General features: G+C 36.7%; 1 protein-coding gene across 9 annotated transcripts in view; it reads right to left on the minus strand.

The window, feature by feature from the left end:
- The window catches only part of AGTPBP1 (ATP/GTP binding carboxypeptidase 1), a 65170-nt gene that overhangs the window by 32294 nt on the left and 7917 nt on the right, over window positions 1–24959 (minus strand). For 8 of the 9 annotated variants that reach the window (XR_006164860.1, XM_042787833.1, XM_042787834.1 and 5 more), the window contains exons 2-15: window positions 23419–23550; window positions 22333–22403; window positions 16168–16298; window positions 15560–15627; window positions 15090–15153; window positions 14583–14729; window positions 14179–14310; window positions 12204–12297; window positions 10704–10741; window positions 8970–9178; window positions 8337–8514; window positions 3729–3826; window positions 2662–2778; window positions 1286–2001 (exon numbers count right to left, since the gene is read on the minus strand). Coding sequence is in view for 8 of the 9 variants with exons in the window: in XM_042787833.1 (XP_042643767.1) it covers window positions 1286–2001; window positions 2662–2778; window positions 3729–3826; window positions 8337–8514; window positions 8970–9178; window positions 10704–10741; window positions 12204–12297; window positions 14179–14310; window positions 14583–14729; window positions 15090–15153; window positions 15560–15627; window positions 16168–16298; window positions 22333–22364 (2024 nt within the window). In the remaining variant the exon portion in view is untranslated. Of the gene's footprint in view, window positions 1–1285; window positions 2002–2661; window positions 2779–3728; window positions 3827–8336; window positions 8515–8969; window positions 9179–10703; window positions 10742–12203; window positions 12298–14178; window positions 14311–14582; window positions 14730–15089; window positions 15154–15559; window positions 15628–16167; window positions 16299–22332; window positions 22404–23418; window positions 23551–23640; window positions 23969–24959 lie in introns of those variants that run through there. The other variant, XM_042787835.1, reaches the window with a different exon arrangement.

A 24959-nucleotide genomic window follows, 5' to 3' on the forward strand; every position in this document is an offset into this window, starting at 1 on the left:
TGTATAACCACACATGTAGGTTTGTTGCTTAAAAATCAAAGATAATACAGCGCTTTACATCTAAGCACAAGCATTGGAATGACAAATTCTATCTGACTTCACTCAGTTTTACTCAGGAAAATTCAGAATTATTAAGTACTACAAAAACATACACGAAGATTTGCAAGACTTTCTTCAAATGCAGTTCTTAGGTGACTTCTGACTCAAGATTATCTCCCTTCTATATCAGCTGAATCTGTTTAAAAAATAAGCTTGTAGGGAAGATTCTTTTCCTTCAACACTGAAGGAGGCTTTCTAGTAATGACATACTCATGTTGTTAGTGTTTCAACACTTGGTCATTTCACTAGAAAGATCACTTTTTTACAACACATGTGAAACAGCTGAAGGATTTTAATTATACAACCCAAACACACTTGATCATTTTAATAAGTGTAAATACGAAGTGTCTCATGAAGCTGGTTAAAATGATAAGTATAAAGCTGAAAGCAAGTGGCAAGTTCTCCTACCTACTATTACATGTTCCGCTAGCATGCCGATTTGTCTCTATAGTAACTTACTACGCACATGAGCCAGCTCTTCATACCACCTCTGCTAATTACTCTTAAGAACCACATCACCCTTCATCATCTCCTAATATCTCTCAGTGAAGAAATAAATGGGTGGATTGATGTGTTGGTTTTTGTTGGTTTATTTTTCATTCTGTGTTTATTGGGTGTTATTCTGCAGGACCTAACACAAACTGAATCCTCAGAATTTGTTACCTCTGAATTCTGTTATACTACAATCACTAAAAACAAACAGTTATAGGCATTATTTTTTTTTCCCACTACATTTTCCTTAAAGACAGCTTCGTTAGCACAGCAAAGGGAAGAGCTGAAGTATCTTTAAACTATTAACTGTCCCTATCTTTGCTAAGACCTGAAGGGAGCATTCAGGTGGGGCTTTTGTTTGTTTGTTTGGGCTTTACATGGGTTGTGTTGTTTTGTTTTTTAAGCTACAAAATTCAGATGATGGGGGACGGTGGGAAGGCAGAAGGGGAGACTGTAAGTTAAACTTAGTATTTAGAAACTGAATTACAGAATTAGCAATTACAGGATCAGAACATATTGTTTATCTTGTTTATGGTTCTGAATTGATCAATGTCTACTCACCTATTTTCAAACTACTTTTCACTGAAAATAGTTTTAAATGACTAATAAACATTGTATATGTGCCTGTTAATCTCATCCTAAAGATTGCTTCTCAAGGGAAGGAAAACAACAAAAAAGGAGTATGGTAACTCACCTCTGTACCCCATATGGCCTTTCCAGAATAGGCTCCTTAAATGGGGGTGGAATATGGCCAAAATAATCTGGATAGGCCACTTCTGAATATTCAGGAATAGACTTTGTGGTTTTTACCATTTCAATATAAAGATCACAGTCATGAACTGGTGATACATCAGAAACTTCAAGCATGACTTGTTCCCCCGATGAACTAGATCTGGAATCCTCCTCCTCTGAATCCACTCCAGTGCAGCAGAGTTTTCCCAGCTGGACAGATGATCCTTCAAAGAGGCTACTTCCACAGGGTGAAACATGTTCACAAGGTTTACTACAAGCAAGTGTGGTAAGGCCAGTTTTGCTTTCCTTCTTTGTTACACACCCAGTACCATAATACTGATCATTTTTCGCACTGTTCTGCAGACTGATTCTGTCCAATCCTTTTACAATTTCTTGGCTTAGACACTGGCATGATGGAAGCAAGTTTCTTTGATCATTTTGCTCATGCTGACTACTGTCTTTAATAGTATCTTTCTTTGGTAGTTCCAGAAAGGCTGGCCTTCTATTGTATTCCTCTGTCAATAAAGGATTGCTCTCCTTCAAAGAAACTCCTTTTGTTGACTTGTTTGCTTCAGCAGAGTGCTCTTCTCCTGCTGTAGGAACAACAATAGGTCTAGGTCCACTCAGATTTGCATCAGGTACAAAAGGCTTTGGTTCCTTGGAAATTAAGTCACATTCCTTAAAAAATAAAAGAGAGAAAAAAGATATTAAAAAAAAAAGTAAACAGTTCCTAAAGTTTCATTAATATTAGAAAACTTTCTATTTCATTGTTCCTGAGGTATGTTTCACAATAATCCAAAATAAGTGTAACTTAAAAGACAACAGTTATGTTTTAAACTTACATAAACAATGAAGCTTCAGCTTTTACAAGAAGATAGTGTCACAACAATAAACAAGTAGTTATTAAGAAACAAGCTATCAAGTCAATGCAATTCCCCAAATACTTTAGCCAACTACTTTCAAGAGGTGCACAGCATTTAAGGAAATACCTAACATGATGAATTTTTGTCAGAAATCTCATGTCCTTTCCTACAATTTTACTTCCTGCTGTGTGCAATAATCAGACATTAGAAAAGAGTTTTCCTTTATACCTGCCAACAGCCCCCTTTTCAGTCAGATTAAAGTAACCCGTAACATCTAACTGAATAACTCACTATATAGCACTCTCATGTAGCTCTGCAACTGCTGACTCTCACTTTTTGGCTAGAGGAACTAACTAACCCACTAACATCCTCCCCCTCCCCTCCCCCCCCCCCCCCCAAAAAAAAAAAAAAGTCAAAGTCTATAGCAGAGTCAACACATCATGATGAGGTATGCCTTGGGTAATACATACTTTACCTGAAAGTTTTCCAAAAGTTCCGGGAAAAATTGCTCATACATTTTCAGTTCTTCTATGGGTCTTCCCAATTCCTGTCTAGGTTTCAGTTTATTAATATCAGTCTCTATATCATCATTCTGAAAGAGCACCAGAATAAATTAATCTTGCATCCAGAATTAATGAACTTCTAAAATAATTACATTCACCTTTTAATTCTGATGCAGCCATGCTCTAAAAGCTGAATATCACTATTTTAAAATGAGCTAAACTGTCTCTTTCACCATGAAGGTTTAATCAGCTCAGTTTTATTAATATGACAAAGCCCCCATTTCAACAGAAGATTACAAACATCTAAATTTTCTTTCTTTCATACAAATACATTATGCACAGACATTAAACGACACTTCACATGAGCTCTGTGCATAGTCCAACTATTGCAACCTGGAACGTGGAGATTTCATCTGACTGCAGTGACAAAAGCATAACTGTTTCTATGGAAGATAAACCCTTCATCAGGGCTCATGAGACCCTTGAATAAAATTTGCCTGTCCATACATTGGAATAACAGTTCAATTAACTCCTGAATGTATGTTACATAAAAATATAGAAAAAGGCTGTTCTGACCGTTGGAGAGCAGAACAAGACTTCCCCAAAGTGATACAATACTGACAGGTCTGATCTCTACCTCTACAGCTGGCTGAACTGGCCTAGTCAATCCCAGACCAGAATGGTAGAGCAAGTTAAAAGCAGCTCCTACATACTGAGCAGCTCAGGTGGGAAGAACGGCCTAAGAGAAATACAAGTTGGGAACAGAACCCTGCTAAGAGTTTGCAGTTCTCTTCCTCTGTACTCCAGACACATCAAGTGTGAAGCAAACAAGTTTTGATAAAAATCTGAACAACAAAGGCTGATATTTTCAAGCAGCACCCACCTTCAGTTTCAGCAGCTTCTTTAATTTTAGAAATTTCCCAGGAAACCCCTTCAAAGTCCTTTCACACTTAAAATATATATGGCTGTATACATGATTCAAGCAATTTAAAACCCCATTATGCCTGATTTCTGCCTGTTAATTTTATGTCATACTAACCTTAAAATGTTGGTCCTTATCATCATCATTTTCGGTTTCAACTTCTGGTTCTGTTTCAGTATCCTCATTATCATCACTTTCATCTACTACATCATCCACTGTGATAGAAAAAATCTTTGTAAAGCAGATTACACATTTAATCCAAAACATTTAATCTCTGACAGAGTTATGGCACTGGTGGATAGGGAAGAGCAACTGATGCCATCTACCTGGACTTCTGTAAAGCCACTGTACTGCACGACATCCTTGTCTCTAAACTGGAGATGTGGATTTGATGGATAGACCACTCAATGGGTAAGGAATTGGATGAGTGGTTGCACTCAAAGAGTTGTGGTCTATGTCAAGTGAAGAGCAGTGACAAGTGGCATTCCTCTGGGGTTGGTGTTGGGACCAGCACTGCTTAACATCTTTGCTGGGGACATGGACAGTGGGATCGAGTGCACCCTCAGCAAGTTTGCCGATGACACCGAGCTGTGTGGTGCTGTCGACACGCCGGAGGGAAGGGATGCCATCCAGAGGGACTTTGGCAGCCTTGAGAGGTGGGCCTGTGCAAACCTCATGAAGTTCAACAAGGTCAAGTGCAAGGTCCTGCACATAGGTCAAGGCAATCCCAAGTGCAAATACTGGCTGGGTGATGAGTGGATTGAGAGCAGCTCTAAGGAAAAGGACTTGGGGGTGTTGGTGGATGGAAAACTGACTGTGAGCCAACAATGTGCACTCACAGCCCAAAAAGCCAACCATGTCCTGGGCTGCATGAAGACAAGTGTGGTCAGCAGGTCAAGGGAGGGGATTCTGCCCCTCTGTTCAACTCTTGTGAGACCCCACTGGGAGTGCTGTGTCCAGCTGTGGTGCCCGCAATGTAAGAAGGACATGGACCTGTTGGAGTGGGTCCAGCGAAGGACCATGAGGATCATCAGGGGAACAGAGCACCTCCCCTATGAGGACAGGTTGAGAGAGTTGGGAGTTGTTCAGCCAAGAGGAGAGAAGGTTCCAGGAAGACCTTATAGTGGCCTTCCAGTACTTAAAGGGTGCTACAGGAAAGATGGGGAGGGACATTTATCAGGGAGTGTAGTGATAGGATGAGGGGTAACAGTTTTAAACTGAAAGAAGGTAGATTTAGAGTACATGGAAGGAAGAAGTTCTTTCCTGTGAGGATGATGAGACCCTGGCACAGGTTGCCCAGAGAAGCTGTGGCTGCCCCCTCCCTGGAAGGGTTCAAGGCCAGGTTGGATGGGGCTTTTGTCAATCTGGTCTAGTGGAAGGTGTCCCTGCCCATGGCAGGGGGGTTGGAACTAGATGATCTTTAAGGTCCCCTCCAAACTACAGTATTTTATGACTCTATGATAAAAAAACCTTTATGTTCTGGATTTATTTTCTTTTTTACTTACCACTTGAAAAAACTGTGAAAACCAACTAGTAAACATTAATTACTAGTGCAAGATTTACAAAATAAAATGCGTGTTTGACAATATTGCAGGCCCAATTTATTACACTTCCATGAAGTTTTAAGTAAAATCAAAGATCTCTGGTTTAAACAAAACTAAAAATATATCCAACACTCTTCTACCCCAAAAAACCCAGCAAGACAGCAGATGGCTATTAGAAATACTTTATAATATGTATGCGTCACGAACATCTCAGCATGGCTTGAGGTCAGCACAAAAGGAGGTGGCTCTGACATGTTTTCCCAACATAAGTAATAATGACCACATCCAAAAAAACAATTGAGATCTCAGCAGCTTTTAGTCTTGTGAGCTAATATTGACCCTGTATCAGGGAACAGTGGGAGAAAAGACCCTCTTCACCTTTTTTGTCTTGTTTAAATGGGTGCATAACAATCTAAGGAAAAAAAAAATCAGGAACGTATCACTGAAGATTCAAATCAGTGAGGAAAATACTCAAGGAGAGTGGTCACTGCAACTGCTTAGCCTAGACAGGTTGGGAACTAAATTTTACCCCCAAAGCATACAGCAAGATGTTATTTTTTTAGACATGTGGAACTATTGGGACACTAATGACTAATTTCTACTTAATTTCTACTTAAATTGGAGACAAAATACATCAAATTATCTAGGACTTCTTCCATTTTTAACCAAGAAAAAGAAGGGGAAGCAAACCAATTTACACATGACTAAGAAGTGGGCTAACTCCCTAGTATGTGGAAGTGAGCATTAACTGGTTATTCTGGCAGATGTTCTGATCACTAGTGGCAAATTTGATCTTTTTTCTAGAGCTCTCATGTGGTTTGAGTGCTGGGGTTTTTTTGTTATGTTTTCTGAAAGGTTTTCCATGCAGAAAATTTTCTGAATGACAGTAAACAGCTCACTCAGAGGTCTACAAATTATACTGATTTTCTAGTGTATTCAGAATGATTACATGTCTTGATTTTACAATACTAACTACACAAGAGTATACTTCTAATAAACTCAGATCTGTACCCACCCCAACATTTTGCATGTCTTTTAATACAGAATTTTTTCCTTAAAAAGAAAATCCTATGGATACTATGCCCCTAGGTTTTTCACTTCTTTTTAAAACAGATAACACATCTATTAAAAATAACCAACCACTAGCCTGCTTCAACAGAATACAAGATTTCTGTTAGTATTAAGTAGTGGTTTAATTTCTGTGGATTTTGGAACCCATTTCTTTGAAATGTTGAAAACAAACTTTGAAGACAAAACATAAGCAAACTCTGGCTTCCTGCAGTTCGAGTCTGATCCATTTGAACCCCAATCAGATAGATGTCTTCTTTCACACAATGATCACATTTTATTTCAGGAGGTATTGTGAATAAGAAGATACTAAAAAGTCTGACTTTGCCTCTTCATTTTAAAGTAACTTCCCGACAGCAACTTCATCAGTTGCTTACTCAGGTACCAAGATGTTTCACCATATCTGAAAATGTATTAAATATTATCTAAAAATAATGAGGAGTGTTCACAATGGGATGAATCTATTTCCAACAATGCACCATACAAATGCTCTGCAGACAACTGTTGCCTAATAGACTGCAAGAGTCCAAGAAAGCAGCTCTACCTTTCTCATCATGCAAATGAAGGAATAACCACAATAATTTAAAAAACAATGCTTCAAATGGCATGTTAATCTAGATTCACTACATCCAGTTTATCTGAGTAACAGAAAGAAATCAAGGAATATACACTCCTTAAAACAGGATGTACACTAGATTATATTGCACATAGGAGAATATGAGTTAAAAAGAGAGCCCATTGCCAGGTTTGAGTGAGTGGTGAGGTTTTTGGTAGCGGGGAGGGGGCTACAGGGGCAGCCCCCTGTGAGAAGCTTCTCAAAGCTCCCCCAGCTCCAAGTCAGCTCCACCTCTGCACCAAAACTGAGCCAATCAGCTGCGCCTCTGCGATAACGTATTTAAGAAGGGACCTGGTGAGGAGGTGTTGCAGCAGCTGCGTGAACACCAAGGTCAGTGGGGGAACGGAGGAAGAAAGGAGGGGGGAGGTGTGCCGGAGCAGAGACCCCCCTGTATGCTGTGGTGAGACGGCAGGGCGGCCCCCCCCTGCCACACGTGAAGATCTACAGTGGAGCAGACACTGATTTGTGGCCTGTGAGGGACATCATACGGCCAACTAAGGTGGCTGCACCCGAAATCAGCTGGGACCCTGTGGGAAGAAGCAGCCCCTTCTGTTGTAGTTCAGTGCTGGGAGGATTGCAGCATGCGGGGGTGTCCCACACTGGAGCAGCTCGGGAAGGGCTGCAGCCGTGGGAGAGACTCCAGTTGGATAAAGTTGGTGACCCACGATGGAGCAGTGTGGGGAGCGCTGAGGCCCGTGGGAGGGACTCATGTCAGAGAGAGTTTGTGGAGGACTGTCTCCTGTGAGAGGGGGACCACGATGGAGCAGGGGGAAAAAGTCCCAGAAGCTCCTTCCCACCCACCCCTGCCCTGAAGATGAAAAACTGCAACACTGACTGCACTCCCAGTTCCCTGCCCCCTGGGGTAAGGAGGTAGGGATATCAGGAGCAAAGCTGAGCCCAGGAAGAAGGGAGGGGTGGGGGGAAGGTGATGTCAAGATGTGGTAATGCTTCTCACTGTCCTGCTCTGTCTGTTAAGTGTTGTTGTTAGTATCTGCAATAAATCTATGTTCCTTTTTTTTTTTTCACCTAACAAATCTGCCTTTTGCCCGTGAGCATAATGGGTGATTTATCCCTCCCTGTCTTATCTTGAATCCCAAGCCTGGTTATTTTCCCCTTCTTCGAGCTGTGGGGGAAGGGGAGAACGAGCAGCTGTGTGGTGCTCAGTTGCCCTCTGAGCTCAAACCACAACACCCATTTAAGTTTGTGGACTAATATGTGCAGCCTATGATTTACAGTTCAGAGTTTCATGAACATGACATTTTAGTTCCCATTTTATATTTTATATATCAGAAACATATGTGTAGACAAAATTTTCATCAGTTAAAACTTAACATTAGAAACTGATGCTCTACACTAATATCCACTAACAGGCCCTTTGCTAGCTGAGAAGAATCTGAGTCCAGGTTTTAGTGGAGAACACAAATAACTGCAATTGATTCCACCTTACTTAAAGCGATGTTACATAGTCAAAGATAAAATACTACAAAATGAACATACCATCAGGAGGCAAATTGTACAGCTGAGCCACAGGACCACTGGCAGGAATAACTGGGAGTTGGAAATGGAAAGCACTTTTAATAGTTGGTAAAGGAAGACGATTTTTAGGAAAACATTTTCTCATTATTAGGCTGGATGTGTTGACAAGAGGATCAAGAGTTCTTACTGAAAGGCACTCCTATTAACAGGGAAATAATGAAAACAAGATAAAAGTATCTCTCAAAGTAATAAACTATATTTGTTTTGCAGATTTTTTTAGAATTCACTACTAGGCAAAGTATTTTGTTTACAATAAATTTTGCTAATGTCTCCTCTGAAGGCCAGAGGAACTTCTACCAACTCAAATTCAGATTTTTTAAAAACCCAAACTTCAAAATTAAAAGACTTTCCCCCCTCTTTTAAAATTAAGTTCAACAGCCCTTCCCAGAGATAGTCACAGCCAAATAATAGCAAATATTAATCTAATTCTCTCCTCTCACATTCTGCTTTAGTCAAGTACAGAAAATAATCCTTACCCCCATAATCAGGAATGACCATGAATATAATAAAAGAATTATGATAAATTTGAGCTCAGTATGTGTTTATAAAGCAGAAGAGGCAAAAACAACAAAAACCCAACTGAGATAAACTTACTTGTGAAGTGTTGTAAAGAATTTTCATTCCGTTGGCATCAGTGAATGCTTTTCTTCCCAGTCTGATGTTTGTAACACTTTTAATGCACTGTAAAACTCCTTTACGTATCAGCATGTATCTGTGTCGACTATCATGATGGTGCCAATCAACATAAATTGTTAAAAGCACTTGCACATATCCTCTGTCTACTGCTCTCCTGGCATTTGTTTCTTTATAAAAAAAGAAAGAAAATTAAAAATTGCCCAATGACTTCAATATTATTTTCAAATCAATGTTAACATCTTTCTTTTTACCCAAGTAACTGAATTGTTTAATTTAAAGTAGTATTTTAGCCACACTTAGGAGATTTACACCAACTTAAACAGAAATGACTGAATAACTGAGGCCAGTAGTCTACACTTAATTCTTCAGAATAACAGTGAGTGTAATTTTCATGGTTTGCCAGAGTAACAGTGTGACTTACACTTAAAGGCAATTGTAAGATACTGTTAGCTAGCAAAGAAAAAAAAAAGTTTATATAACACACACACTGTGCAGACACAAAATCTGAAACAAACTTCTTACTGCTGTGATCCACACAGTTTTGCAACAACTATCACTCAAATTTGAGAAACTCAGGATACCTCTACCCCCAATACTGGCGAATCAGTAGGACAACTGGACTCGATACACCAGAGATTAGTGTTTTTATGAAAAGATTTACTTATATGAAAGTGTAGGAATTTATAATGTCAAAACGCCTCAGGACTGAATAAAACCTCTCAAAATAAATGCATAAGACCTTCTCTTTTAAAGACACACCATTTCAAGATTTAATTTCTTTCCCCATGATTAAAGTTTAACCGCCAATTTACAGAATATTAAATATTTCTGAATTATTGTTCTTTCCCTCAAACTGCCAAAATGAAATTCCAACATTAGTAAATACACAGATCTGTAAGACCAAGGTATCACACTGATCAAAACATGAGAAAACTCAGCACCCTGTAATAATTGATACAGAAGTTTCCTGTAATTTGGCTGAAATGGCTTTCTGCAAATCTAATCATGCTTCAGTTCTTATCCAACTCCACTAAAACTACTAGGAATGCTGCAGGTTTTATACAACAGTCTGGAAAGAATGAGTTTTTAATTCCTTGTCAGTTCCAATCCTGGTGCAAAATCTGCTGAGATAACATTTGTCAGGATCCACTGCTGCCAGACAAGATAGCCAACATCTGGGAACAGATGATCGTTTCATTACCCTTGGTTCCACCACTTAATGAGCATCACTGACAGACTTGTCATTAGGACCCAAAACCTAATTATTCAAAAAGGTACCTGAAGAAAACCCTGCATTTTTCCCTGCCATCCAACAGATATTTTCAGATGTATGTACAAAGAAGATGTGCAGGAGTTAAGTTATAGATAACCGTTACTGAAGGGCTGAGGTGAGCCACTGTAAAAGGCTCTTTCTCCACCTTGGATCAAGACCAGTTCTGCACAAGCAGTACAGCCTTTCTGGTGTGTAACTGAAGAGACGATAACTTATTATTAATCGAATACGTACATACCACACAAATATTAAAGCACCAAAGACTCCAGATAAAACTAGCCTTATTTTTTAATCTCCTATCCTTGATTTTGTTTTAGCCACAGACTTAATATTATCTTTACTGTGTGTATATATATGTACACACACATATATATATGAATCTCAACTAGACAAGCAGTTTCTTGTAGTCAAACACTTACTTGATTTTAGCAATGCAGCAAGTGTGTCTAAAGCAACCCTGTCAACATAACAAGAAAAGTCAAACAACATTGTAAAGCTATATAAAGTATTTACTGCTAACAGATATATTTAACATCTACCCTCACATCTTTCTGGTTGCACTGTATCACAGACTTTGCTGTTAAAATTTGGTTTTACTAAAATATCATGCATCTCGGATATATCTGAAGTCTGATGATGAAATCTAAAAATATCAATGCAATGGCTATAAAAACTTTCTGCTTTTGCAAAAAAACACCATAAGTAACAACATAATGTTTATGAACAATAACCAATGGATGAGATACATCTGAAACTCGTGTTTTTATGTTAGCAGCAGAACAAGTACTTCCACACAGGAAACGACATAATTTTAAAAAATTAGGTTAAAACTTGCAGTGTATAAATATATTGAGAAGTAATGCTCATCAATCAGTACTACAATACAATGTGTGAAATTTTTCTTGTACACAAAGATCTTGTCTCAATTAACTCAAGATGTACAACTCGAAGATGCATATACTTATTTTTACCCTCTTTGTAAAGGTAGACTTCATGTATCTGATCTCAGACCATAAACAAGGATATCACGATTACCTACATCATGGAATAGTAAGTTCATATATCTAATTTTAGCTGGGGCTTAAAGGGGAAGGGCATTTTTTTAAAAGATACTCCAGTGCTCACAAATAACAGATTTAGATAACATAACACTATTTTTTTTCATTGAATTTAGAATATGAACAACGTAAGATTATCACTTTGCTATCCAGATGAAAAGTTCAGTTTTCCATAGGTACATACTTCAAAAAAGGTGCTAGTGTATAAAGAAGGGGCTACCTCCAGTTAGATCTATTTATCTATTTTTACCCTGAATTCATTAAAAAAACAAACAAACAAACAAAAAAAACAACAACAAAAACACAGAGGGAGGCAAAAAAAAAAATAAAGTCACCACTTTAAGGTATGCAGTGAATTTATTTCTTTTTCTAAAACACAACAGCCCACTACACAGATATTGCTGGTGCTTTCTACTCTACGTTTTATGATTTTGCTCTAAGAGTCTATAATTGCTTTGAAATAAAACAGAAAGAAAATTCTATTACAAAATAAAACTGACAGTGTCATTCTAAAAACTCAATGAAGATATGGGCGCCAATTCAACAAATTGAAAAATGACGGGATTATCTTCATCTGTTTGTCCTGATTTGAGGATAACTATTGTACAGTTTCCATGCAGGAATCTTAGTGACAAAAATATTTATATTCTTCTACCAGTACTGTAACTAGACATTCAAATATTTTCTGTTACCTTACTGGGTAAAATTAAACTGTCAGATTTGTGGTTCTGCTTGCCACCTCCTTCCACTCTAAGCTTTCGAGTTACAATTAGTTTCTCTAATATTATTTTTCCTTTACAAGTAAGTTTTGAAATTTATCTAAGGTTTTTCTATATACTGTATTAAAGAGACCTTACTTACTTCATAAGGCTAGTGTTCTTTTTACTAAAAGGGCCAATGATCTTAAACATCAGTTCTACTAATCCATTCTTTCCCAAGGACACTGCATTAACAGCTGGAAGAGTTAAAAACAATCCATTTTAAGATAATAAGAAAGGCAAAATTAAAAAAATATATTCACACTAAAACCCATGCAAGTTCATTTTGAAGTACAAAAAATGACAGACATGTTTGTGCTTTAAGACATACAATGACAAGCAAATAGTACTCTGCGCATAGTTAGTGTGATAATCCAATCCTGATAAAATTTGGAAGAGAAGAAAAACATTATTACTTTACAAATAAAATCATGGTTGACTTCCAATGCATGCTTCTGCTCTGTTTTCTTCCAAAAAATTTCTGCCAATTTTCTTCCAAAAAAAAAAAAAAATCTCAGTTTGTCAAGACAGCAGGGTTTCTAAAATGTCAAAACTAACAAGTTTTATGCCTTGCTATTATCCTTCAGTATCAGAATAGACAGGTACATCCATCAGGATTTGAAAGCCAAGCATTCCCTATAAAATTCAGAAATGCCAATAGATACAAGCTTTCCTGAGCTACATGTTAGGCATGTATGTTCTCAGAAAAAAAAAAAAAAAAAAATCTATTAGAAAGGGAACAAAATAAATTGTGTTAAGACCTACATTCTGCTCACTCAGTGTATACATGGCTGAAGCCCAATGCCCACTGAAAATACAAACTGCTGAAACAGGCACAGAAATTCAATTCCCAACCAATGCACTCCTAATGAAGCAGGAAGAGAACAACTAAAAATTGACTTCAGTATAATGAATGCTATGATTAGTGTAGAATTCAGTACTTGAACCCAAGTTGCAATTTCATCATCATTAGCAACAACATTACAGCACTAGAATCTAAGAAAAGTTAGGACTCTCTTCTGGTGGCAACTGTACACAATCCCTAAATAGTGCTACTTATCGGAATGTAATAAACTGCTACTTTTTCTGTTTATAAGGAGTGGGAAATACAGAAAGATAGAATTGATCTAAGCAGAATCCAAATTAGAGACTGAGTTCAATTTCCCATTTTCAGAATAAAGCAACTTTTCAGCTAAGCTGTGTAACTATCTGTATTAACGCTCCCATTTAGAAGCATTTTACCTCATTATCAGAAGTGCAAGAGAAATGAAGTTTCCACATTTTAAAAGAATTGGGACTTTATGAATTATAGGTGCTCATCTGAATGTCCTGAAAACATAAACTTACAGATCATCCTGTGAATTCTCTTGGAGGAATGTGATTAAGTTTTCAATTTCTCATATTTATTTAAGAGGTTTAATGGCCACTTTGAGTTCAAAGGAAAAACTTAAGAGCATCTAAGCAACAGCAGAGATACAGCAAGAAACACACTACTTCCCTCAACTTCCTATTGCCTGCCCAAACAATGAATTAGGCTCTTGTGGAAGAATATTAGCCCAATAGCAGGGCACTTCAACACAATAAATAAGGGGAAGGTTACATAATTAAAATATTTTCTGTGTGAACCAAGTTTTAAATTAAGTGATCAACAATGAAATAAAATATTAAACAGAAAAAACAGTGAGCATGTATAATAAAAAGAATATTTAATTTGAAGTGCTTTCTCAAGCATAATGTTAGTATTTCTGGTTCAAATCTTAAAGGATCAGCATTTATGTAAATTAGATGACTCAAAGTTTCACACATCCAATAGCACCAGTTAAAACCCCCAACTGTGTGCGTATATATATACACACACAGACTGAACAAAAATCAAAGATACACAAGATGTACAAGCATGCTTCATAGCTTTTATTAGAATTCAAGCAATTCGATGATGCAAACAGCAAATTCTCAGATAAAAATAAATATTTTAAACATCTAACATTGAACAAGCATGTAGATCTGGTATTTCAACTGTATCTAGGTAAAAACTTCTGTATCACATGAAAAAAAAAAAAACTATCAGCAGTACTTACAGTTGGTTGAGTAAACTCTTAATACTTGAAGACATGGCAATATTAGCCTGTGGTTTTGCAAATTCTGCTTCACTAAATTCAATGATATGTTTAGGGCACCATTAATTCTTGCTTTCATGCCAATCTTTTTGTCTGACATCAAAGAAATACAAGATTATTCACACTAATTTTGAAATTCTTATAAAAAAAAAAGTTAAATGAACTGTGAATTTCTTCTACTGTCAACTCTGCATACCTATTTTTCATCATTCTTTCCTCCCCTCTATTTTACTTATCCTTTTGTTCTCCTTTACCAATTCTGAATACATGCATGCTTACACAATAATAGAAAGAATTTTTTTCTGAAGTTACAATCATAGAACTACAAAGTATTAAGCCGTATTATGTAAGTATATCATTATCACCTTTTGGACCAATTTTTGCAAGAAGAGTATGAAGAAGCACCATTAATTCTTCATTTGGTGGAGAGTCTTTGCTGGCAGTCAAAAGCAACTGCAATAAGATCTGTGTCCCTCCTTTAGTGACTAAGACGCCTGCCCTCCGACCGCCACCTAGGAATTAAAACTCAACTGATATCTCCGAAGCCAAAGAACAGTTAAGAACCTAAGCTACAGGTATCACAAGTCTTTAGAACAGAAATATTATCCTCATATGTTACTACACTATGCAAGAACATGCTGGCCTTATACTTACAGCAACATAAATTATTTATGTACGATTATTTGAAAGGTGGCTTCAGTCTTTGCGTTCTTTTTATTCTGCATATAAATCACTGTTAGCAAACATCCAAAACAACCAAAAAAATTATTAAACAAACACAACCCTGCCTCCCAAAGAAAAAGCCAAAACTTCTGCAGAAGAATACAGGAATATAATTGCAAATTGCAAACTGCTCCTTAATGAAAACTTACCAACTGAGACAATCTCAATAAGGATATTCAATATATTTAGAATAGTTTGAGGATCTTTTGTATTCTGCAATGTAAAACAGAGGGATCTCTTTACTTAATGTAGAAGTCTAATACAGTGGTTTAAATACTTAAAGCTCAGAGAAACTGCCATCACTAAACCAAACAGAATTTAAGATGTAGCCACCCAGCTAATCATCCTACTATGCAGCCTGAATTAACCAAAAAAAAACAATTAAAATCTATTTTGTAATATGGCATATTAATTAGAACTGATAGTTGACAAATAATTTCTTAGAATATTTAAAAATAAGGGAGAGAATTTCTTAACTAGACCACATCTAATCACCACAGTCCTATACAAGTTTTAGAGACTAGATAGGGTAACAACATATTTATAGTAATACAAAGACCAGTGATAAAATGAAAAAACTTGCTATGTACCCATAACCACACAGATTAAAAGGTTTTACCTCTAGGGTTGACAGGATAACTTCTATTCCAGTGGAGCCCTTAGAAGTCATCTCCTTCTTGGTTTTTTCTGCCAGTCAGAAAAAGACCATTTTTCTTTTAATATACTAGCTTGTGGGCAAAATACCCTGTGATCACATACAGATTGATCAGAAAATCTACACTGTAAATAATAATATCTATTAAAGACTGCATATATAATACTAACTAAAATAAATCAAAGACTTAAGTGACTTTAAAACTCATTTTTGCTTTCACTTGTTCAACAATCTTGTCCTAGAAAAAAACACTGTAAAGATAAAATCTATAAGAAAGCTCTCTTCCAAATACTTCTACTTCTCATATGTATACACATATGTATACTGTGAATTATTACTTAAATTATAGCTGTTTGACAATACAAAATGCACTCGGTGTAACCAATACTATATCAGACAACATTACACATGGCCTTGAACAAGTGCTTTAAACAATCAGTGACAAAAATAGATGGATAATCAAGTCCACCGAACAGAAACAAAAATTATAGAAAAGTCCAGACAGGAAGAAATACGAGAAGGAAGGCTCATCAAAAGAAAAACTACCAAAACCTTAAAACTAGGATATTTACCTTGACTCTGAACCAGATGAAGGATCTTTGAGGTAACATATCTGGCATTGTCTGCTTCTCCTAATACAGAATCCAAATTGATCTTCTCCAGCTGTGACAGCAGAGACATAGTCCGAGAACTGGTAGAAACACTACAAGAAAGAATTTTTACATTCATTTTTCCACCTAGATCAGAGGAAAAAAACACTAACAACAGAAATGCCATGTCAGAATAAAGGGGAGTTGCTAACTCACTTTCATACTTTATCTCAACTGGAAAACAGTCTTAATTCTCTTTAATTCTGGCAAATTTACAGATTTTACAAAGCCTGTATTGCAGCAGACTAATTATATATAACAGCATCTCCAAGAGCAACTGTGAACAGGAAATTAGTTGCAGCAAATAAAATCCAGATGTAGGTACAAATGTTGTTTATGTCAGTTAGAATAATTTATATTTAATATAGTTTATCTTAAGTGCCAGGATACTGAATCAAACTTGTCATTCAAGAAAAAACTGCCTATAAACAGTCCCAAAGACTGTTTGCCTTCCAGTCTTGTGTTTCAAAAGTGAAAGAATATATAATTTGTGAGGTGAGCAAAGCAGCACCCACCATTTGAAGAAGAAGAGCACCATTCTGAAGAAAAAATTTTTGAAGGTGTCCAAAGCTATCATCAGAGTTTGGATTAACTTTTAACACAAGGGTATTTTAGCCTGACATCATAAAATTGCCTTGAAAATGTATTTAATATAAGAAACAAATTTAAACCAGGGACTCATATAGGTAGGTAGATTACAGAGAAAAAAAAATGTAAATATTTATAGCATTCAAAATAGAATCAGTCTATAAATTGTTTTATTTGCTCTCCAGTTTTAAAACACAACAGTTATTCAGAATAGTGCTGAGATTCACATTTTCACATTAAAGTAATTTTTAGACAATTTTTTAACATTTGAAGTATAGTCATATAATTAATTACAGGAAATTGTAATTTCCAAGGATTAATGACCTTGACTTTACACTTTTGTAACATTAGCGTCCTGCAATAATCAACAATAATTCATTTTATACACATACTGTTCTATCTGCAATAAAACTACAGTCTGTAACTTTAGCTTTATACATATGTCAGTTTTGTTTATAACAATGGGGAATTATTACTCTTTGATTTGTATTTTACATATATGAAAAGGTTTCACACTTACAGCTAACTCTACTAAAATAATTAGCTTAGATTTGGACAAGTATGCTAAAATCAAGGAAAAATAGGCAGCTGACAGCAAAGGCTGTACTGCCATGAAAGCACACTGATACAGCAGCTGCTGAGGAAACTGCTTCTACCATTTTTCCACACTGACATCTAAATGAGAAGCATGACGAAAAATCAATTTCAGATTACAGATGATACTTACAAGCTGTTAACATCAGTAATAAGAAATGGTTATACTATTTATAGAGCATAAATCAAAATAATTTTATATGATGAAGTAAGTATATCACCTTCTCAGTTATTTGCTAGACTTTGATTTTAAAGTATCTTTGGATCTAAAATAAATCTGTCTTGGTTGCTAAAATATTACTTGCTCAAGTAAAGCATAATCCCTCCAATCCTTTCTCATCATCCAAAACCAGGTTGAATAGTATAAAGACATTATTATTTGCCTAAAATTCGTTTTGTTTAATTCTATGCTCCCATTCATCCTCTGAACTTGAAACACTCCAAAATAAAACCAAGATTTTAATGAAATCTATAACCTCTGCTCAGCCGGTATACAAATTGACAAACTTCCAAAAGATGTTACCTTCAACAGCTCACAATCAAAACAAGTAAGGAGTCCAGCCAACCCACATATAAACCAATGTGTAAGAGAACTGCTGCTTCAGTGTGTGTGCGTGTACATATATAAAATTTCCACTGTGGTATATCATTGATCTCACACAGAAATAAATGTAGTCTGAAAGCTGGAAACAACCCAAGAAAGCAAAGATAATCCTTAGGAACAAACAAACAAACAAACAAAAAAAAACAATACAAGTTTTCATAAAGACAAACTCATTTACAGGCACTAAAATTTCAGAGCAAACATGATTTTTGACTGCTGTGACCTACAAAATTCAAGCAACACTGGCACATGGAAGTAATATAACATGTACAAATTTAGCATCTAACATAATTTCTCCCTACTTACTAAAAGATTTAAAAGGTTCAGGAATGGTAAGTCATTCTCACTACTGGGTGATATAACAATTTAAGTCCTAAGATTTAGAAGTATAATATCCATCTGGGGCCAGAGTTTCTATCAAGAGCAATGAGTGCTCACTGCAGTGGTTAAAGAGGTATCTTTAGAATGGTTTTAGGTTATTCATCTTGCAAGAAGTCTTCCAACAGAAATATAGTCAAATAAACTTCATGTCTTCAGCATACCAAATAAACTGTTATTGAAAATAACATCAGCTCAGAGTCTATGCTGAAATATAAATTCAAGTCCTGATTTCCTCTTAGCTATGACTGAGTTTTCTTCCTAAAACAAGAATTATGTATTAATATTCTGCACTAATATACGTAGTGGTTATAATACTGTGAGAGCTTTCAATGTCTGCCTAGTAAATCAGAAAGGCTGTAGGACAAGAAATAGGGCAGCCAGCCTGACTGACTCTGATCCTGTATGTAATATTGCTGTGACAATCCATTTGACCTAAGAACAAAATAGAACCCAATTTGCAGTGCGACTCCTTCTGATATTTGGAATGCACATTCATACATTTTGACCAACAAACCATTCAGGATCCAAATCTGGAAGACAGCTCTCCAAAACAGAGGGGCAACATGGAATTCAGTATTTTCAATCCAACAGCTAGGTAAACCAAGGTCGTCGTCAGAGTGAAACAATAAAAGCTGTGTCCTGTCTGAGCTAAATTTCCTCTTAAGAACCTAACATTGCAGAAACTCACACGTGGCCCTGAACACTGTGGCCAGCCTTTCATACAAGACTTGTCTTCCCACTAAAGAGACATTTTTGACCCAATTCATTCTAAAGCTTCCTCACAAGAGCACTCTGTAGTCACTGCAGGCAACAGAGTTTCTGCTATGTTTAGCTATAAAAATCATGACTGTAAAGCACCAGAAGAAACTTCCTAAGGCCATATAAGCTATTCTCTTCGGAGTTGGATGAACACCACAGCTGCTCTTCATGACAGACATATGCCCAAACAGTCCATAACAGCCTGCAACAACGGTGATTCAGTAACCAAAGGCAGCTTCATTCTCACACCTTGTGTCCCTTCATTTGAAAGATTTTCTCCCTGCAGTTTAATGTTACTATTTCTGGCTCTCCTCACTACAAATATGACTGTCCTTTATCTCTTGCAGTTGTATACCTCTCTAAGCACAGTACCTTGCACATCTTTCCATCAAATATTCTTAGCCATTTTCTGCATTTCACAAGAGTATTTGGAAATCATTTGGTCCTCTAATATTTTTGCAGATCTTTCCAGTTTCAAATTGTCTGCAACCTTAACAAGAACTCTTTCTTCTCTTTCAGGTCATTAGTAGAAGCGCAAAGTATTTTCAGTCGTTCCCAAAAAGAAAAAGAAAGAGCACATCCAGAAACAAACTGTGCACTGTTTCCTTCTGACAGTGATCAACTCCCACTGCTCTGGTATCCAGTCAGTGCCCTACTCCAGAGCACTTGGACAGAGCAATTGCCTTAGCTCCCTGATGGCAATCACATGCAATGGTTATTTTAGTAAAGCTTTAAACACGAACGTGGTATTCCAATGCCACTTTTCTGCTAATGAGACCTGTTACTCTCTCACATATGAAACATCAGATGTATTTTCAAGAACAACTCAAACCACCTTTGGCTGTTCGCAGCCTCACACATTTGGTTAGTTCTTCCAGGATCCTTCTGTGCAAAGAAAAGACGACAGCTGATCTACAGCTACTTAGTTTCTGCTCCCTGACTCCCACTGACACAACCACCATGTTTGCTGTCTCTGTCTTTCACTACTTAACCCAAATATCATGTGTTCTGAAGACAACTGATAATTATTATTCTGGGATGGATTTAGACTTTTTTTAAGCATCCTGAGGTGAAGTTTACCAGGCTTATTTGATCCCCTACACTGCATGTCTCCATAGGCAGGAAACCCTTTCTCCATCCCAAGATCAAATGCCACAGCTCAAAATGTCCCTCACAACACCATCTTACCTAGAAAAAAGAAGCATGAACAAGCCTGACACCATCTCAGCTGTTGCCAAAGCGTACAGTGTGACTCTAGCTAACCAGACAGCTTTGTGGATTTTCTCTTTGTCTGGTTAGGAAAGCTAGGAGTAGATATAGAGGAAGTAACTGCCCAGACAGTGAGGAACAGAGGACTTCAGGGGTTCATGTTTAAAAGAGAACTCCCTCAACAAGAAAACATCTTCTCAAAGAAAGTTCCCTTACTGCAGGGACTTTTCTCCCAGTCTCACCAACTCCCCAAAAGTTTAAGCATTATTACTCTGATTATGATGAATTCACAACTCTCCATGCGTCCCTGTACAGTACTTTGCTATGCAAATGCTAAAACACATCATTACACCTTCCTAAGTGTTTGTTCACAATGAGAAAGATAACTCTGATGGCTGTCATGGCAGCTTACAAAAATTTAGTTATTTTAGAATGGTTTTGAGCTATTCATCTTGCAAGAAGCCTCCCAAAAGATAACAGTCAAATGAAGGGAGTAATCAGAAACCTTCAGTTTACCAACTGTACCTACTTCCCCTGAAGCTGCTGTTTGAAGTCAACTGGCACACGCTGACATATCAGGGAGCGTCTTCTTCCCTCGCAGCAAGTCTGCTGTGTTTCAGCATGTTACAGTGAGCTTTTTGAAAAATACTTTAAAGTAGGCAGACTTCTTGTGAGTTTTTGGTTTATTCCAATGCAAACCACTTCCATATTTTTTCTCAACTACCTGCAGTTATCAAATAATCTTTAGAGAGCTGATACTTCTGATTATTGTACAGAGATAGCTGTGAACTAAAGTCACCATAATTTATTCATTACTTTGGGAACCACAGTTTTGAATTGCAGGGATGGAAGCTTTCCTTTTAACTCAATAACTAAAGAAGAATAAATGGCACTTAAGTAGTCACTTTGTAGAAATCTAATATTCTTTGTGATAGTATACTGCATGTATTATAATTAGTAGTATTTCCAAGAATACTCATTGTTGATGGAGAGTTGAAGTTTGCTTATCATACCGCCTAAGGAACTAATATACCATAAGTAGAAAACATAATAGTTTCCTTACTATTTCCTTTGATCCATCTCTTACACAAACAGGAGCAACCAGTCCCTGATATCTAGCTGTTCCACTGTTAATTCTACATACAACAGTTTAAACTAAAAATCTACATACAACAGTTTAAACTAAAATTTGTAACTCCATCCCAAAATATAAAATTAATCCACCGTAGAGCATGTCCTTCATGCAAATTCATCCACCCATTTAGAAGATAATTGGTATTTCAGAGAACTAAGACTGAAGCAAAAATTCCCTATTTTCCCATCAATAGAATATTTTTTTTTTAATAATTAGATGGTTAGATTTAATGAGGTGGTTTAACCTGTACTAGTTTAGGAAAAGAATAAGACTGAAATCCTTTCCTGATGCTTAAGAGATATTTTCTCTTCCACAGATAATCTCATAACTTTTTCAAATATTTGCTAAAACAAGTTATCATGAAAATAACAAACACAACTTTTCAATTCTTAAAATCTTCTGTAATCTCACTCTTTTATGTCCTAACTGTTCAAGGATTATATACATCTTAAGACAAACATCGTGGCTTCTTATACAGTATTATAAACTTGTCCTTTAATTCATTCAATATAAATTATTTTATGTTTTGCCAATATTTGCTTGAAATTATTAAATTAGTTGATAACTGTTACAATGAAATGTAACTTATATTTTAACATGTCTAATACTAACTGAAAATTTTAAATTTAAAGAGTTATTTATTAAATATGAAGCTACTTTATGCTAATCAATATTGACCCCCTGATGTTTCAGGACACACATTCTTACCAGGGGCTCATAATGCATATTTGATTTATCTTATTATTATGATAAAGACTGCTTTTTTACAAATCTCAAATAGCTTAATGTTCAGAAGTCACTATAGTTTTAAATTTACCTTTTTTCAGATGACGTTTTTGCTTTGTTCATATCGGACACCTGATTCTTCAAATCACCATCTCTGATAACCTGGAAGATACCAAACAACTAGAAATTACCAACATCTTTTTTTCTTTAATGATGAAATGCTACTGTGATATTCGATGTCTCTACACTAGAAATGTTAAATAAGTTAATTTGCATTGATTGCATCTCCCCACATTGTCACAAATTCTCTCTTCAATCTATTTGATACAGCTTTTAAAATAAACTATTGCAATGTAAGTATGGAGTATGAATCTGCATTATAATTCAGTCCTATGAAGTTCAGAGATAATTTGATCATAATGAAACAGAAATTTGTATCAGTTACTTAACAGACAGTATTTTCATATCCATTACAGAATTCTATCACACAAAGCTTTTGCTGAAGCCAGTGAATACAGTGCTTTAAACTCACTTGACAATGTTATGAAATGCCACAACACACATGAAATGGCAGTCAGAAATAAGTATCTATAGGATAACTAGAACTAGATGTACAGTGAGAAACATGGAGTGTTTGGTGTTCTTATTTAAGCAAGACCTGAATAAATTTCTTGGACAGAAACCATATAGTGCTAAGGTCTCAATTTTCCTATCCTTTTAAGGACATAGTGTCCTCAGGGTACACTGCTTCCTCAAACAGTGCCTCCAAGAAATTAAGGTTGCAATCTACAGGGCCACTAACTGAACCTCAGTACTTCCATTTGAGATCTAGTATGAATGACGAACACTCCCACTGTGGAAAAAAACCCAGTGTCCTCAAAAGGCACAGTGGTTAGTTTTAAGGTAGAAGACAGAGTAAAGGAGAAAAGGATGTTCAAAGACTTAGATGGTGAGAATGGAGAAGATAAAGCAATTGTTCTCTTGGCAAATGCAGGCAAGAAATCCAGTGAGGCACACACATACACACAGCCCCCTCACAAAGAGAAATTCATAAGACTTCTCAAAAATCCTTGATGTTCAGCACATACCCGGGTTTTTATTACGGGTAAATTACACTCTGGAATTGCTAAAAGCCTAAAGCAGATGAAGTATGAAGCAAGGTTATTTCCAGACTTACCTGAAAGCAGAAACTTTTCCCAGCAGCCAGGAAGCAAATGCTCAGCTTTTCACAAGAACTCCAGATTGACTCAAGTTAATAGGTGTCCTAGATTTGTCCAAGTACCCTTCAGGTGTAAACTACCTTGACTTCCTTTAAAGAAAATCAATAGTTACAAGAGATTATCTGTGTCCACCACAATGCAGACAATCTCACAAATTAAAGAGTCAGGATTATTCGAACCTGGTTGCAGGTCTTACTGAGCAGGAAATATTAGATTCTTGAATTCAAGGAGCCAAGCGCTGTTTTGCTTGCAGCGTTGACCCACTGTCAGACAGATGATGAACAGTCTGCCAGTGCCAATAGTGTCTACATATTATAGTGTACTGAACTGCTGTACAAGTGGAGCCAGCTACAGAGCTGAACTATCTTTAACTGCAAGGTCTTAATTTGCTTTGCTCTAAATGTACCACAAAGTATTTCAGTAAGTGCTAATGTGCAAATGCTTGAGATCAAGGGGAAAAGACAATAAGTGCAAGAACCTCTGCAAAAAAAAAAAAAAAAACAAAAACAACAGTGTGAAGGAGCAGGGAGAAAAAGGATAGAAATGCATATATCAGCAATCCAGAGAGTTGTGGTGGAACATTTATGCATACTAAAGTACCAAAATATGTCTTTAAAATTTTTCTAGGTGATGCAAAAAAAGCCACTTCCAAACTATTTAAAAAACTTCTATTATTATGCTTATTTTGAATAAAGGGTTGATAAGGTAAAGGCAGAAGTTGCATGAGTCTCAATTTAAACATACTTTTAAAATACATTTAATGCCACTTCCCTGCCAGTGGTAGCAAAGCAGTGGGTAAATTAGTATCAGCTCATCTGCATTTAAAAGACAAACAACAATTTTACCAAAAAAACAAAAATAAAAACACCCCAAAAACACCACAACAACAAAACAAAACAAAATCTGACAAAACAAAAAACTGCCTCAAGTTGGAGGGGAACAGAGCAGAGCAGGGAGCGTTGACTACTAGTTAAACTTCAAGTTAATATATGCTGGATTCTGTGCAACCTCCATCTGCCTTTTCACGTTGTCTGTGGAATATTGCTCCCTCCATCCTCCCACCTGCACAGGGGAAACAGGCAGCTTCTTCATAGGGAATTTCTCCAGACAGGTAAAGTTCAAATCAGAAAGCTGCACTTACTGTAATTTATCTTCATGTTGGTAGCACTATTAAATGGACTGCAAGAAGTTATAAACACAGGTTTCACCTTTTCCTTTCTCCCCAGAAACACAAAGACATGCCTTACGTGGCTTGTATTTGCCTCCCTCCTAGGTGAACTCTTTGTCACTGAGCCACTCACACACCTTCTCTGCTGATCCATCTTTTCAGCCCCATGAAACTTTGCCACTCACTGGCAAAGCTCCTGCAAAAGGGTGGGGGCTACCACCCCCACCCCCACCTCCCTACCCCCAATATTGACCTTTCATGTAAGTTTTGGCATGTGCTGAAATGTAACAGTGACACAGAACCCAGACTCCTACTTCTTCGATAAATACT

This window comes from Tyto alba, unplaced genomic scaffold (assembly GCF_018691265.1).
Source record: "Tyto alba isolate M040663 unplaced genomic scaffold, T.alba_DEE_v4.0 Super-Scaffold_13, whole genome shotgun sequence".
In the NCBI taxonomy this organism is placed as follows: Eukaryota; Metazoa; Chordata; class Aves; order Strigiformes; family Tytonidae; genus Tyto; species Tyto alba.